This window comes from Pectinophora gossypiella, chromosome 25 (assembly GCF_024362695.1).
Source record: "Pectinophora gossypiella chromosome 25, ilPecGoss1.1, whole genome shotgun sequence".
Classification (NCBI taxonomy): Eukaryota; Metazoa; Arthropoda; class Insecta; order Lepidoptera; family Gelechiidae; genus Pectinophora; species Pectinophora gossypiella.
The window spans coordinates 2,899,524-2,914,302 of NC_065428.1; the positions used below are offsets into that span (position 1 = coordinate 2,899,524).

Below are 14,779 nucleotides of genomic sequence, written 5' to 3' on the forward strand. Positions count from 1 at the left end.
CAGCAGGCCTAAACCAATGATTGTCGAATTTGTTTTAGAATTCATGTTTGTATCATAAATGATTATCACGTGCTCAGCGGTGAAGGAAAACATCGCGAGGAAACCCACATTCCCGAGAGATGCATTTTCGGAGGTATGTGACCTAATCTGTATTGGGCTGGTTTTCCCTTCGCGGGTTGGAAGGTCAAACAGGTAGTCGCTTCTGTGAAAAGCCGGACCTGTCAAATCTTCAGGTTATAAGTAAGCGGATCCTGTGAAAAACGGAATTGTGGTAGGGAGATGATGATTTGTTTTTTTTTTTGTTAATAAAACCTCACAAGCAACTAGAAAAGCTAGTTTTGAATCCGGGTCAAAGATTGCGGTCTAAATTTTTACCTGGACTGAAATTAATTGAAAAAAAGCTCTAGCCATAGAAGCAGCCAATCAGCTCGCGACAACAAACACTTCAGTACCTCGATACCAATTTCCCTGATTCAGCCCCTCCGGACTCGTGGTCACACCAGGTTGTCACACCAGTATGACAAACAGGAATTTTATTCTTGTTTGTCACACCGCTAACAATACAACACCTTTTATCACACCATTGTTAGTGCGGAGAATATCCCTATGATAAAAAATATATCGATATTTGCCATAAGGCATTATATTTGTGCAAAGAGATTAATTATGTTTAATAGCGCATTCTTTTTGTTTATTCCTATCTTCTATCATTGGCGACCTAATGGATTTTTCCATAATTACCAGATTTTTTTTTTTGTTTTGATAATAAGTCATATTATCGCATTAACTACTTGGCCGGACAAATGGGGAGCGCTGAAGGCTCTTACCCGGTACAACATTTAAGACAACAGGCCTGAGGGTGCCCAATTGGGCGCGAACCTCGGCTTAAGGCGTCGTCTGAGAGGAAAAATGTTTGAAAGAATTAATCGACCCTAGTGGGTCGATAGCGATAAGTTTCTGTTAAATAAAGTAGAATTTCGTAAATAAAATCAATTTTAATTTATACGCCGATAAACACAGCACTACTTATAATGACAAGTCAGGATAAAAGGTGTTGTATTGTTAGCGGTGTGACAAACAAGAAAAAAAATCCTGTTTGTCATACTGGTGTGACAACCTGGTGTGACAACCTGGTGTGACAACCTGGTGTGACAACCTGGTGTGACCACAGCGACTCCTCGCTATCGGTTCACTACGGTCGATTGATTCGTTCAGATATAATTCTCTCAAACGACGCCCTGAGCCGATGTTCGCGCACAACTAACCACCCTCAGTTTGAGTGCCCTCAGCAATCCCCATTTGTCTGGCCAAGTGGTTAATACCATCTGAGACAACAAATAACTCACTTCAAAAAAAATCTGTAACTCTCCTGATTTATTGTGCTTTTTGCCTTTAACGGCTTTTTTTATTTAAATTATTATCTCAGGTGGCATTAACTACTTGGCCGGACAAATGGGAACGCTGAAGGTACCCTTGGCCATATACAGAACCATCTGCTCACTAGTTCGACTATTGCTAATCAGACAATAGTAGTTTTCAAGGTCAAACTACACAATACGCGACAAACCTGCGTCTACGCATGCCATGTCAATACTAGATGTTCGTATGAAGGTCGCTAATTGGATGATCATTTGTAAAAAACGAATTGTTTAATTTTAGAAGCCGTGATGATCAAGTGATCATGCTTGGCTTTAAATCTGAAGGTTGCGGGTTCTAGAATGAACCCTATTTACACAGCTGAAGTTACGCCTATATATCTCTATCGGGGTAGTCAGAGCACTCAAAATTCCGGGAGTAGGTTATTATTGGGAATTCTAAATCACTTTTCGCTCCATTGACCTCACGGCGCCGCCCCGCGCGCCGTTCGATTAACAGAGCTCCAAGCGATTTAAAATTCCCAATAATTATTTTGATACATACCTATGTCACTTAGATCACTTCATACGGAAAAGAATATAGAATTCCTAATCAATAATTCGAATATAAATACATCTGACTCGATATTTGGGAGGCCACTTACAATTGCAATTGAAAATTAACTCACATCTTTACTGTATTTATAAATCATTTGTATATCAACCACATCACATGCTTTTGTCTAGGCCAGTAGCTCATACCTTCCAGATCCAAATCTACTGAGCTTTGACATAATCTGGGCCGATTGCTCATGCTTGCTAGAGCGCTATGTGAGGCATACAGTATATTATGTCGAAGCCGTTCTGTTCTGTCTCTGTACTTGGTATCTAGACAAAGTGTCCTTAGGTGCTAGACAAACTTTCTGTATTTAGGCCAGCAGCCCGTACGTTTCGCAGGTTTACTAAGCTTTGATGTATTCTGGGCCGGTTGCTCATGCCTGCTAGAGCGCTGTATAGAGGCGTACAGATACATCGAGGCTGTTCGAACCCTATACTTGGTACATAAATAGAGATTTTTTTTTTGTCTAGACCAGTTCGTAAACTTCTAACAGTAACTGTTCCACATCGTGTACTTAGTATCGCCACAGACATCATCTACGTTCTAACACTAGAGACCAAATGAACGATAATCGCCGTGAGAACTTGTAGAGTCCTCTTCGATCAAACAGTATTATTCTGAAGAGAAACTACGATACTAAAACTTCGTCATACGTTTTCATTATACAGTAACATGTTTATGTCGCATTGATAAGTGTAGTCCTTACCGATACAAACGACAGCATAAGCTTGTAGGTATAGAATAGGGATCCAAGTTTTGCTGTCTTGCTATAAACAAGAAAGCGCAACTAGTTTATAAAGTGAAGGTTCTGAACATCAATAAAGTTTTTCAAAGAAATAAGCATGTGGATAAGACATTTTTGTAAGATATGATTACGATATTTCCTCCTTGTCTAGCTGAGATGTGGAGAATTAAAATTTGAATTGGAATGCGGAACAGTATAGTAACCATGAATGGCTTCCAGAAAGGATGGCGGGGCACTACAGTGCCCCAGATATAAGGTGACAATTATAAAATGTGGTTCAAATTATAACGAATATTTGTTAGGAAAACACAATGCAGCAGGCTCTCGAAATTGATAGTGTGTTGGAAGTAAGAATTCTCGCCCGTGTGTGGATTTTGTGCGAATTTTATTATGTACAAATAATTGGATATGAGGAATATAATTCTATATTGATCCCTGCTTGGCCTTTAAGAAAAAAGTTGCGTCTTATTGGTCAAATAATAAGGGCAACCGTGCTCAGAATTGACACTGGGAAAAAAATTGTTGACATGGTTGATAACTGCGATCGATAAGAAAGACTATTCATATTTTAATTTCCTTTAATATAGTAAATAAACTTCAATGCTTCGAAGAGAACGTCAAACACCGATGTTTCAAAATAGCTGCAGATCCCTAATAATTATTGTAATGCAGCGTTCATTTTTTGCTGACCAGTAAGGTGTTTGTGTCTGTGTACAGTTTACAAAATAATTCCATGAAGTTTACCTACTTATTTTAAATAGATACACATATTCGATCGTCACTAAGCTAGTTAAACATATTATTATTGGTATAAAAGGTACATTCATGACGTTGCGTACCTTACTGCACCTTACTACCTTATTGATTAGATGATTCTATGCTTCGAAAGGCACGTTTAACTGTTGGTGCCGGCCTCTAGGCGGAAGACCACCTCCACAAACCCGTTATTTAAGGTGTACCCAACAGTAGTGGGACGTAAATAGGATGTTTATATTATGTATTGTATGGATAACGTCATTTTTTATTAGATCTATACAAATAAAATATTTTGTGAACTGTACTGGGTTTCCGTCAGCGGCGGCGGTCTTATTGAACTGATGCGCTTCAAGTTACTTATCGATAAATGATTTCGAAATGAAATATAATATTTTTGTTTTTCACACTTTGCGAAAATTGCTGTGTAAGTACAGAAATAACAAACATTTTACATGAGCATAAAAAATAGTTTTTACAAGGTTTGGAATAGACGTACATTACTTAACGTAAATAAAAATACTAAGATATTTAAAGGTACCTCATTGAGGTTTTAGAAAAATGTTGTCAACTCCTGATGACTGTTGTGCAACTTGCTACCATAAAAACCCTAAACTTATGTGTAAGTTACCATAATTATTTTTCGACGTGATTGAATCGCTCGCGAGTGCTAAGTGGTACGTGCCCCATCTTCGACGCCCCATCACCACCCCGCTGCTGCTGTCCACGAATTAGTGACAGTGCAGAGTCGCCCTGCTGTTTCCCGCTCCATCCTACCGCCGCGCCGTCTGAGCTGATTTTTTTGTTTGATACATGAGGATTCGAGCAACACAAATAATGTTCGTAAGTTTTCATTTAATTTTCGGATCAGATTCTCTCTTGATAACTTGATGATAATGACAGACGCCAATTTGAAGTTATTGTTTTTTTTACCTAGATCACAATAAATCCTACTAGCATCGCTTGTTTTCGTACCTAGAGACATTTTAAGATCCATTCATTATTAAACATTATTTACTTATTGTTATTTCAGGTCGGACTCTGAATATTATTCTAAAACATCCAACAAATCCGCCGGTCGAGGATTTGTTGACTCGGAGGACGAGATAGCTTTTAGCAGGTAAATATTAATAACATTATTAAAATAAAATGACCTAACTTTATTTGTGTTACTAAACATTCTTATATAAAACTTGAAATGTATTTCTGGGCTTTTATAGAAATAAATCAAGATCTATCGGTTCGAGAAACTCCGCCGCAAAGCGTGCGGATTCGGACGTAGAGATACCAAGGTGAATATACTAATTTTATATTTTTAAGGATATCTATTGCTGTTAATGTTTGTATATTAAATTTAAATATATATATATATTGCTAATTTCAGGCAGAAGAAAAAGGAAAGCAAGCTCAGTTCATCTGCCAAGCGCACAGCAGTGGAATCTGACGGAGAGACACCGAGGTAAATATCTATTTGTTGTTTAACTTAATCTACTTGTTGTAACTTAATTCTACACATGCTGTGATTAATTCACGATGACTGCTAAATTCTCAACATTAACTTTATGATGCTCCTATTTTCACTTTAATAAATATTTAAATTTAAGGTTCAAATACTTAGATGATCATGCGTTTAATTAATTATTGTAATTTTCAGGGCTAAGAAAAAGCTGGTTCCAAAGAGAAAGTGTTCTGCGGTAAAGAAACCCGGCGAGGAGTGGCGCGTGATCGACTCGGAGAGCGAGGACGAGGAGGTTATCAAGCGCTCCAAGAACGCGTTGCAATCCTCCTACTCAAAGCGGGTGGCCGACGGGACCGTGCGCCGCACCGCCAAGCTGAACGGAGACCTATTCGTGGAGCTTAAGCTATACCAGGTCGCCGACATCAGACACGTAGACGTAAGGAAACGCTACGAGAAAGCAGTCCTCAGTCTAAAGTATCAGGCGGACCATAATGCGCCGGAGTTACAGCTACTCCAACAGTTTCTCAAAAAATGTAAACCCAAGTTCGGGACTGAGGGCTACTTTTTCGCAGATAAGGACGTAAAAGAATAACTCACGTCTGTTTTTCCTCTTGGGTAGGCAGAGTTTATTTTTATTGACTCGTATTATTTTGTTTATTTGAAATTATAGGTAATTAATTAAAATAGTGCTACCAGGTATCAGGTTGTCCTAAGTCTTTAGTCTAAAATATCTTAAGAAATATAAACCTAATTTGATTTTGAATCGTAAGAAGTTTCTTGATTACATTTTAGCAATATGCCAACTAAATCAGTATATTGCTCTATTTGTGATTTGTCCATAAAAAATAAAGCTTTTTCATCTCATTTACGTAGCACACTGCATAAAAATAATAGTTCTATTAGGGAGTCCGATTGCATTGAGAGAATATCTAGCGCGTTTCGTAGCCGTATCGCATCGTATAGGTTGAGGAGCAGTGAAAATAGCGAGGTAGGGTCAGCGGTCGCGTGCCCTCCCGAGACGTTTTTACGCTCTCTGCGTAAGAATGTTAGGCAGCTTATCGATGCCCGACGTGATGCCTTTGATAGTATTAAAGTAAACTTTGAGCTTTTTGCTGAATTTTCTTTGCCCCAGGATGATAGACGAGAAGTCAAATCTTTCAACACTGAAAACATAGTTATTCATAAAACGTACGACTTTAATGACATTTTTAATAAAGTTGTAAATTTGATTGCAACTAAAGTTGACGAATTTCAGGAAAGAGATAGTGGTTGGTATTTCGTTGGTAATTTGTATTTAGAAATAAATATTAATAAATATAACCCTTTGAGAGCATCTGGGTTTATTGAGCTTCCACAAAGTATTAAAATGAAACGCGCCTGTATAAACATAAAAAATAATGATAATTTTTGTTTTTTATGGTGCATTATGGCGGCATTGTTTCCAACCAAGTACAATTCAAATCGACCTTCTTCTTATCCTCATTTTGAAACTACACTCAGTACGAAAGGTATGACTTTCCCCGTAAGTTTGTCTGATGTCAAGGTTTTTGAAAAAAACAACCCAAGAGTTAGTGTGAATATCTATGGACTCAAAAACAAAAAAACTGTCGTAGGTCCCTTGTACAAGTCGGTTCATAAAAAGAAAAAGCATGTTAATTTGTTATTACTCGAAAACGGGTTACGATCACATTATTGTTTGATAAAGGATTTGAGTCGACTTATTAGAACACAGGTTACAAAGCATCATGGAAAAATATTTTTTTGTGATGACTGTATGAACTTTTTTTCTAGCGAAAACAAATTAGATTCTCATGCATGCGGAAGAGTCAAAACAGTTTTGCCTGAAAAAGGTTCATTGATACAGTTTCAACACTTCGAACGAATGCAAGATATGCCGTTTGTAATTTATGCTGATTTCGAATCTCTGCTACAACCGACCCCTGACGCGCAAAACTCTGAATGTACCGAAAATATTCAAAAACACGTTCCCGCGGCGTTTGGTTACTACATAGTTTGCTCGTATGATTCATCTTTAAATAAGTACGTATCTTTCCGAGGGCCCGATTGTGTTCAAAATTTTATTGAAAATCTAGAAAATGATGTATCTTGGATAAATACAATTTTACAAAATCAACATAAAATGTTGCCATTGACCGAACAAGAACTGAAAAGTTTTTTAACATCCAAAAATTGTTACTTGTGTAATAAATTATTATTTGAAGATAAGGTTAGAGATCATTGTCATTTGACAGGTCGTTATCGAGGTCCTGCTCATTCCTATTGTAATATTCAGTTCAAGCTTCCTAAATTTTTGCCTGTGTTTTTTCACAACTTGTCAGGTTACGACAGTCATTTATTTATTCGAGAATTAGGTGAGATGCCAGGTAACCTCAATTTACTAGCAAAAACAAAGAAAATTATATTTCTTTTACTAAATTCTTTTCATTAGGTAACAATCAGTACATGCCCGTACGTTTTGTAGATTCTTTTAGGTTTTTGGGTACGAGTTTAGAGAAAGCGGCAGAGAATTTAAATAAAAGTGACTTTATCCATTTATCGCATTTTTATCCACTAAAAGAACAATTTGATTTATTAACGCGCAAAGGCATTTACCCCTATGAATATATGTGCGATTGGAAATGTTATAGAGAAGTCGAATTGCCGCCTCGTCATCAGTTTTATAGTAGTTTAACGGATGAGACTATTTCAGAGTCTGATTATGCACATACTCATAAAGTGTGGAAAACATTTCATTTAAAAAATCTTGGTGAATATACGGACTTATACTTAAAATCTGATGTTATTTTACTGACAGATATTTTTGAAAGCTTCAGACACACCTGTAAAAATAATTATAGACTGGACCCTGCTTTTTATGTGTCTGCGCCTAGCTTGAGTCTTGATGCTATGTTACTCAAAACAGGAGTTAAGTTAGAACTAATCGATGACCTCGAAATGATTCGGATGATTCAAAGCGGCATCCGTGGGGGTGTTTGCTTGTGTTCCACACGTTACGCTAAAGCTAATAATAAGTACTTATCTAATTACAACCCAACTTCACCAAATAACTATTTACTTTACATAGACTGTAATAATTTATATGGATATGCTATGTGTAGTCATTTACCATATTCTGATTTTGAATTAATTGAAAACCCTAAACTAGAATGTTTAGATATACTAAATATACCAGATGACTCAGAAGTTGGTTATATTTTAGAGGTAGACTTAGTATACCCTGACCATTTACATGATCTTCATAATGACATACCTTTTTGTCCTCAAAAGTTTACACCGCCTGGATCAAAAACTTGTAAATTGATACCAAATTTGTATGACAAGTTCAAGTATGTTATACATTACATTCATCTGAAAACATGTTTAAAACATGGCTTACATTTAAAGCATATTCATAGAGCTATCAAATTTAAACAGAGTCCTTATTTGAGACAGTACATAGACCTGAACACAAAGTTGCGGCAAAAAGCAAAATCGCAATTTGAACAAGACTTCTTCAAGCTACTAAATAACAGCATTTTCGGGAAAACTTTAGAAGACACCGAAAAAAGGTTAAATGTGAAGCTAATAAACCAATGGTTTGATAACCACAATAAAACCAAGAAACGTTATACGGCAGAGCAACTTATAGCTAGGCCCAACTACCACAGTTCCACTATATTCACAGAGAATTTGGTAGCGATTCAAATGAAACCTGAAATAATTACTCTTGACAAACCTATTTACATAGGATTTACCGTATTAGAAATATCAAAAAGTCATATGTATGATTTTCACTATTCTGTCATTAAACCTTTTTACGGTTCCCACTTAAAGCTTTGCTATACGGATACAGACAGTTTTTTATACTCTATACAAACAAAAGATGTATATCAAGATATAAGACAACATTTTCAGCAGTACTTTGATACAAGTAATTATAAAGACGACAATATCTTTGGTATAATGAAGCAGAATAAAAAAGTACCTGGATTATTTAAAGACGAATTAGGAGGGCAACTTATTGTTGAATTTGTTGGTTTAAGATCTAAACTTTACTCTATTAAAACAGAAGCAACAGAATTAAAAAAAGCTAAAGGTACCAAAAAAGCTGTCATCAAAAAACTTAGTTTTGATGATTTTAAGACTGTATTACTAGATAATTGCTTAATAAAGAAGAAAAATCTGATATTTAAATCGCTGAAGCATGAGATATTTACACAGTCGCTTAAAAAAGTAGCTTTGTCCTTTAACGACGATAAGCGCATTGTATTAAAAGACAAAATCTCTACTCTCTCGTGGGTCATGAGTCTATTTTACTTTAAGTATTTTAATGTATCTAATTGTAATTATGTGTAAATAGTATTTAAGAAATTAGGTGCCACCGAAAGGTTTCTTGTGTATATAAATCATATTGTATTTATTATGTCAGGATCGAAACAAAAAGAAACAATAAAATGAATTCCATAATCTCTGTTTATACCCAGTGAGAAACAGTTGAGAGTTTATGTTTGTAATTTTTGTGTGTTTAGAGTAAGGTTTTGATTTATACTTAAGATTTTAGTGTAAGTTTAATCTAATAAAGTGTTTAATGTACCTTATGTTTATTGTTTTATTTAAATTACCATCCATTCTACTAAACAAGTTAAAACAAGTTTCATTTTCTTTTTGGACAAGTCGAGACATGTTATTTTAAAAGTAGGTAGATTAATTACATAGCAGTCCAACTGATACAGTTATTTGTAACATGAGCTATAAGGCGAATCCTGTATGACAAAATGAATAAGTTATACTATTGCTTATTCGTTAAATTATGCTCTGTTAGTTGGATTTCGCAAGTGTAATTAGACTCAGCAGATTTATTGTGTTTTAAAATCATTAATTCATTCTGTCGTCTACTTTCATATCAACCAGTTCTACTGTCCAATTTTCAATTTACTTAATCATGTCGAGAAGGCAGCAACAATTATCTTCGCCAGAAGCTTCGGTTATCATAAATATGAGCCCAGAAATCCCTAAATATATAATTAGGCTAGAAATCTTGCGTGCGGAAGAGACAGATAGTGAAGTAAACGTGAAACTTAACTCGAAAGCTCAGTACGTTGTTCACAATGAACATGATAACATCCTATACAAGGCACTTCGGCTTATGTACCAAATGGGTGCTGAAGTGGCAGCAAGAAACGAAAGTTCAGGCAATATAGTACAGACTCATCACCAGTCGTACTCACCATCAGGTAAGCATTCATAATTTTTATTTAGTGAGTAATTAGCCGTTCTTGGTCTACAACGTGTCATCAATTTTATTTATTTAACTTATAGTAAGTGTTAGTGAGTTTTAAGTTCAAAGATGTGTTTTTGTAATAGCAACGAGTAGATATTAATTTATTTCTCTTTTGTTTCAGATAACCGGTGATTGCGCAGATTTCTGGATTGCGAAATTTACCTACTATTAATTTATCATGAAATCTTTAAGGATAGGCGAAAACCCTAATACAAACAGTTGTCTCAAAATTAAAAGAAACTCGAATAAAAATAAACCTCTTCAATCTTTTGTAATTAGAAAAGAGCTAAGAAAAGGAATTCGTCTTATCAAAATAACCATCCAGGACTTGAACGAAGAAGCATTATCATCATCCCAGACAGCAAATAGTGACAGTGTTGTGTTAAGTGCGCAGTACGTTGTCAAAGACGTCGTTGATGACATTTTCGACCAAACAGAAAGCATAGTTAACAAAATATCAAAAAAGTTGAGTAGTGATGATATATTTTACAGTTTTTAAAGGAATATTTTGTATTTTTGTTTGATATATTTACTAAACTGTATATTTTTATTAATTTGTTGTTATGAAAATAGACAACGTTGTCATCAATATGTAATAAATAATGAATTAAGAAGTAGATGTTTCATTTCATGCCTACCTTAATATCTAATATTAAATCAAACAAATCATCTTAGTCACATTTATCTTTATTGTTATAAAAATGTTTGAAAAGATACACATTATTGTCTATATACCAATTTATTAAACATAAAACGTTCTGAAGTGCACACTGTTTTAAATGATGAACACATCTTAAGTTTTTAATAATACAGTATTTTTCATGCAATTTAATCAAACTTGGACAACCTTCCTCTCCTATGTCAACAATATTACAATCTACACACAAGTTTTTAATCCACTCAATTTTTTCTCTACCTTTAACAAATACATTTTTATTTTTTAAGTAAACTGGTATTAAACGTAGAAATTCACGATAGTCTACGAAACCTTCACTCCAAAATAGTCCTCGATACCTTTCTAACCACCTCACTTGTTTTCTTTCTTCAGTTGACAAAGTAGAGTATGCAAAGGGTGGTTTCACTAAAAAATTTTGAGTAGACACCTTTGTTGCTATTGCACACTCCTTCACAATAAAGTTATTATTAATATCTTTAAATCCTTGAAGATCAACGAAGATGATGTTTGTGTTCATGATATTTTTTTTACTATGCTGCTTAAAGGTTTGTACTCAAAAATACAATCGTTTAATATTAAACAATAAGCTGCAGTCTGATCAGGTATATCTTGGTCAGCTTCTATTTCAACTCTGACATCTACTGAGCCTTTTAAAGTTTCTTGTTGTCGACAGCAGTCAATGACAAAAAGGGGGGCAATATCTTTAAATTCTTTCAGACTTAACAACGGCTCAGCACGTCGTCCGTAATACGACTGTTGGAATCTTGTATACAACTCGTATAATAAAGATATTTTATTGTCAGAAAAACTTACATTCAAATTTTCATATGGATAATATATTTGATTCAAGAACACTTTAACACCAGTTACATTACAATGGTCAAACTCTGACATAGAACTCTTTACATTTTGTTTTCTATTCGTTTGTAATCCAATTATTATAAAGCGTGGTTTTTCTATTTGAGAAGACGTTTTGATTGACCAAGTATGTTTTTGCGTTTTAGGAAGCAAAGGATACTCATAAACATCCCAATTTCTAAAAGCTAAGGTGATAGAACGGTCTCTCTCTAAATGTTTCAGTAGGTTAACTCTCTCGCGATCAGAAACTTTAATGTGAGGTACACGCCAAACTATTTTGGTGATAATAATATCATCTACTACTTCTCCAGTGCTCAGTCGTAAAGCATTTAAGTTAGTATTACTTCTTAATAAAACCAACTCGTGTTTACAGTTTATTATGATTTTTTTATAATCCTCTGCAAAACCTAATATTTTATTTAAAGGTATAGATACAGAAAATATTCCACTATTGATATTCTTAGAACCATTAATTGACCAACCCCATATTTTTGCTGATTTTGATTCATTTTCATTCATAGACAAATATGATTTCATAGTTGTTGTTATACCAGCATTTTTAATTTTATCAATTTCTATTCCATTTAATTCGTAACGAATATCTTGGAACAAAAATAAGATAGCATTATTGATAAAATGTATGTCTGTAACCGTTGCTTTATCATCATTTTTGTATACGTTTACTTTACCCTCTATGAATAAAGTACTCATGGAAGGCAACACATACAAATCTTGCTGATTAATAGGGATCCGGATTTCATCGTTCTTGTTGAAACTTGTTACATATGGTTTGTAGGAATGAAATTCGAAACTTTCAATGCTGTTATCAGACACTGGGGACTCTAACACGTTTAAAATATTCATTTTAATAAACCAATTAATTTAAGAAATTGTTTATTTTCTTTAGATATTTTTTTAAGCCTTTTCGTAGGTGTTATTTTTCGCGAAGCGCTTTGTAAACTAACAGTATTTTGAATTGTTGTCGTGGTTTTATTGTAAACTAACATTTTTTCCTGAGATGTAAATACAACTGTATTTCCTCACCGCGTAAATTAACTAAATTGTTTTTTGCGTCGAGCAGTCTTATATTTATTTGGCTAACTGAGTTTTGATTAACAGGAAAATAAATTAAGTTTTTAGGTATTTCTATAATGCGATAGCCTGGTGGTACATTAGGCACGAATTCATAAATTATATGACTGGGTACTCCATTAACGAAGGAGCCACTAACAATATCACACTCTATTCGCACAATAGTTGTAGCTATAATATTAACTGGAAAGTGCGACTCATGTAAGGTTTCTGATTTTAATATTTCTTTACTAAAACCAAATAGGTCACCAAACGAATTGTCCTTTTCAAAGTGTATGTCTTTTGAACTATAAAGTTTAGTTTTCAATGTGTTATTATTAGATGATAATCTTAATACACAATCTTTAACGTTTTTTTTTAAATAATCAAATATATCTTGGAGTTCATACGAACCCTCCGGTAGTTGAAGAATTCCATTTTCTCCGTAAAAGAACATATTATTTTCTGAATCGATGTTAGGTATTGAATTAAATGTCGAAAAATATAACAATGCACACTCATATTCTCCCTTCAAATCCAGAGCTGGTGAATAATATGTCGTCAACGTAGATTCGCATCCAGTTATAGACAGAGTGAAAGCCATTGTTGAAATGAATACTAATACGTGTTGTGTATCATTTTATTTTATACTCTTTCCAAAAGTTTTTTAAAAATTTAATACATAAGTGACCACAATTGGTGGTACCGAATGTTTGAAATTGACAGTAATTATAATTAATCAAAGTGTCCTTCAAGTAGTGAATTAGCTCTAGAGGAGGTTTCAGGTTACCGAAACTATCAAAATATTGGCAGTAATTATTTACTTTAGCGTAAGCTACCCAATGAGTACCAGAATTTTTAGAACTATCTAGGTTCAAAACAGCGCATTCAATTTTTCTGGGCTTTCTTGGCAGACTATCTCTCATAAAAACACCACGAAAATAAGGCAAGTTTTGAGTATGTTCTAATATGTCGATATTGGTTAGAGCTCGTGTGGGTAGCCGCTTTTTCAGTTTTTTGGATGGGTTAGATATAATCCACTCCCTTTCTTGTAGGGTTTTACATAAAGCCCTTTTCCAATAGCAATAGATTCCATCATCTTATTGTGTCGTTCAGATTCTTTAAGATTTTGTTGTGCTGATTTGTAATCGTTTACTGCTTTAGCAATACCAGCCGCACCACCAGCTAGAGTGCCAAGTGCTGATAATCCAGCAAATATAGGTATCAATGGTAATATTCCACCAGTCTTTTTTGGAATGGGAATTAAGCGCGGTAAATGTACTCCTTTTTTCTTGTTGAAGATCTTTTTTGCTGCTAGGTAAGCAATCTTTATTGCCGTTTTGTTGTCCTTGCATTTTATTTTTTTCAAATGTGTACGTATTTTACTAACGCCATTCTTAAATGCATTAATACCAGCACCGGCTTTTAATTTGGCCTTCATAGCATTCTTTACTAACCATGAAGCCATTTTCTCACCCTTTCCTGCATCCTTCGATCTCAATCTTTGACGCGCAATTTTCATTAGTTCAAAATCTGCTTTATGTCTAATATCTAAATTCTTGTTAGTGTAAGCTATGTCGTGATGCATGCAACCTTCATCTAACTTATTTATTCCTCTATCGCCTCTCAATAATCTTTTCTTTAGTTTTGTTCCTGGGCCGCAGAATTGATAACCTGGTAAATGTAACTCGACTGGCAAATTACTTATTATGTTATTTAGAAGACCACTTCCTTTCATTGATAGAAATTTAATGAGACAATATAATGGTTATCTTTCTTTTATACATCCTATTTCAAATCATTTATGCTAATCCAGCTATTCTCATTTTTATTTAATCCCAACCATTTTACAAAAAGTTTATTACCTTTTCTTTTAATAACCTTTTCAATCAAGTACACATCTGGAAATTTTGTTTTTTGTAGTTCATATTCGTAAAATGAACCAAGAATATTTTCTTTATT

At 34.4% G+C, this 14,779-nt stretch overlaps 2 protein-coding genes across 2 annotated transcripts; both read left to right on the forward strand.

Annotated features, from left to right (window-relative positions):
* The first annotated feature begins 2,943 nt into the window (after window positions 1-2,943).
* LOC126377993 (uncharacterized) lies at window positions 2,944-5,529 on the forward strand. Its single transcript, XM_050026013.1, has 5 exons — window positions 2,944-2,975; window positions 4,506-4,592; window positions 4,693-4,764; window positions 4,857-4,931; window positions 5,127-5,529. Exons 1-5 carry the CDS (start codon window positions 2,944-2,946, stop codon window positions 5,521-5,523), a joined length of 663 nt encoding a protein of 220 aa, XP_049881970.1. The 3' UTR covers window positions 5,524-5,529.
* A 4,064-nt stretch (window positions 5,530-9,593) lies between these two features.
* Window positions 9,594-10,728, forward strand: LOC126378218 (uncharacterized). The gene is made up of 2 exons (XM_050026441.1): window positions 9,594-10,165; window positions 10,334-10,728. The coding sequence occupies exons 1-2, from the start codon at window positions 9,874-9,876 to the stop codon at window positions 10,342-10,344; spliced, it is 303 nt and encodes a 100-aa protein (XP_049882398.1). The 5' UTR covers window positions 9,594-9,873; the 3' UTR covers window positions 10,345-10,728.
* Window positions 10,729-14,779: the final 4,051 nt, after the last annotated feature.

Coding starts and splice junctions, on each gene's coding strand:
- LOC126377993 (XM_050026013.1), top strand. CDS start 2,944: ATGGCGGGGCACTACAGTGCCCCAGATATAAG. Junction 2,976..4,505: donor TACAGTGCCCCAGATATAAG/GTGACAATTATA, acceptor TTGTTATTTCAG/GTCGGACTCTGAATATTATT. Junction 4,765..4,856: donor TCGGACGTAGAGATACCAAG/GTGAATATACTA, acceptor TGCTAATTTCAG/GCAGAAGAAAAAGGAAAGCA.
- LOC126378218 (XM_050026441.1), top strand. CDS start 9,874: ATGTCGAGAAGGCAGCAACAATTATCTTCGCCAGAAGCTTCGGTTATC.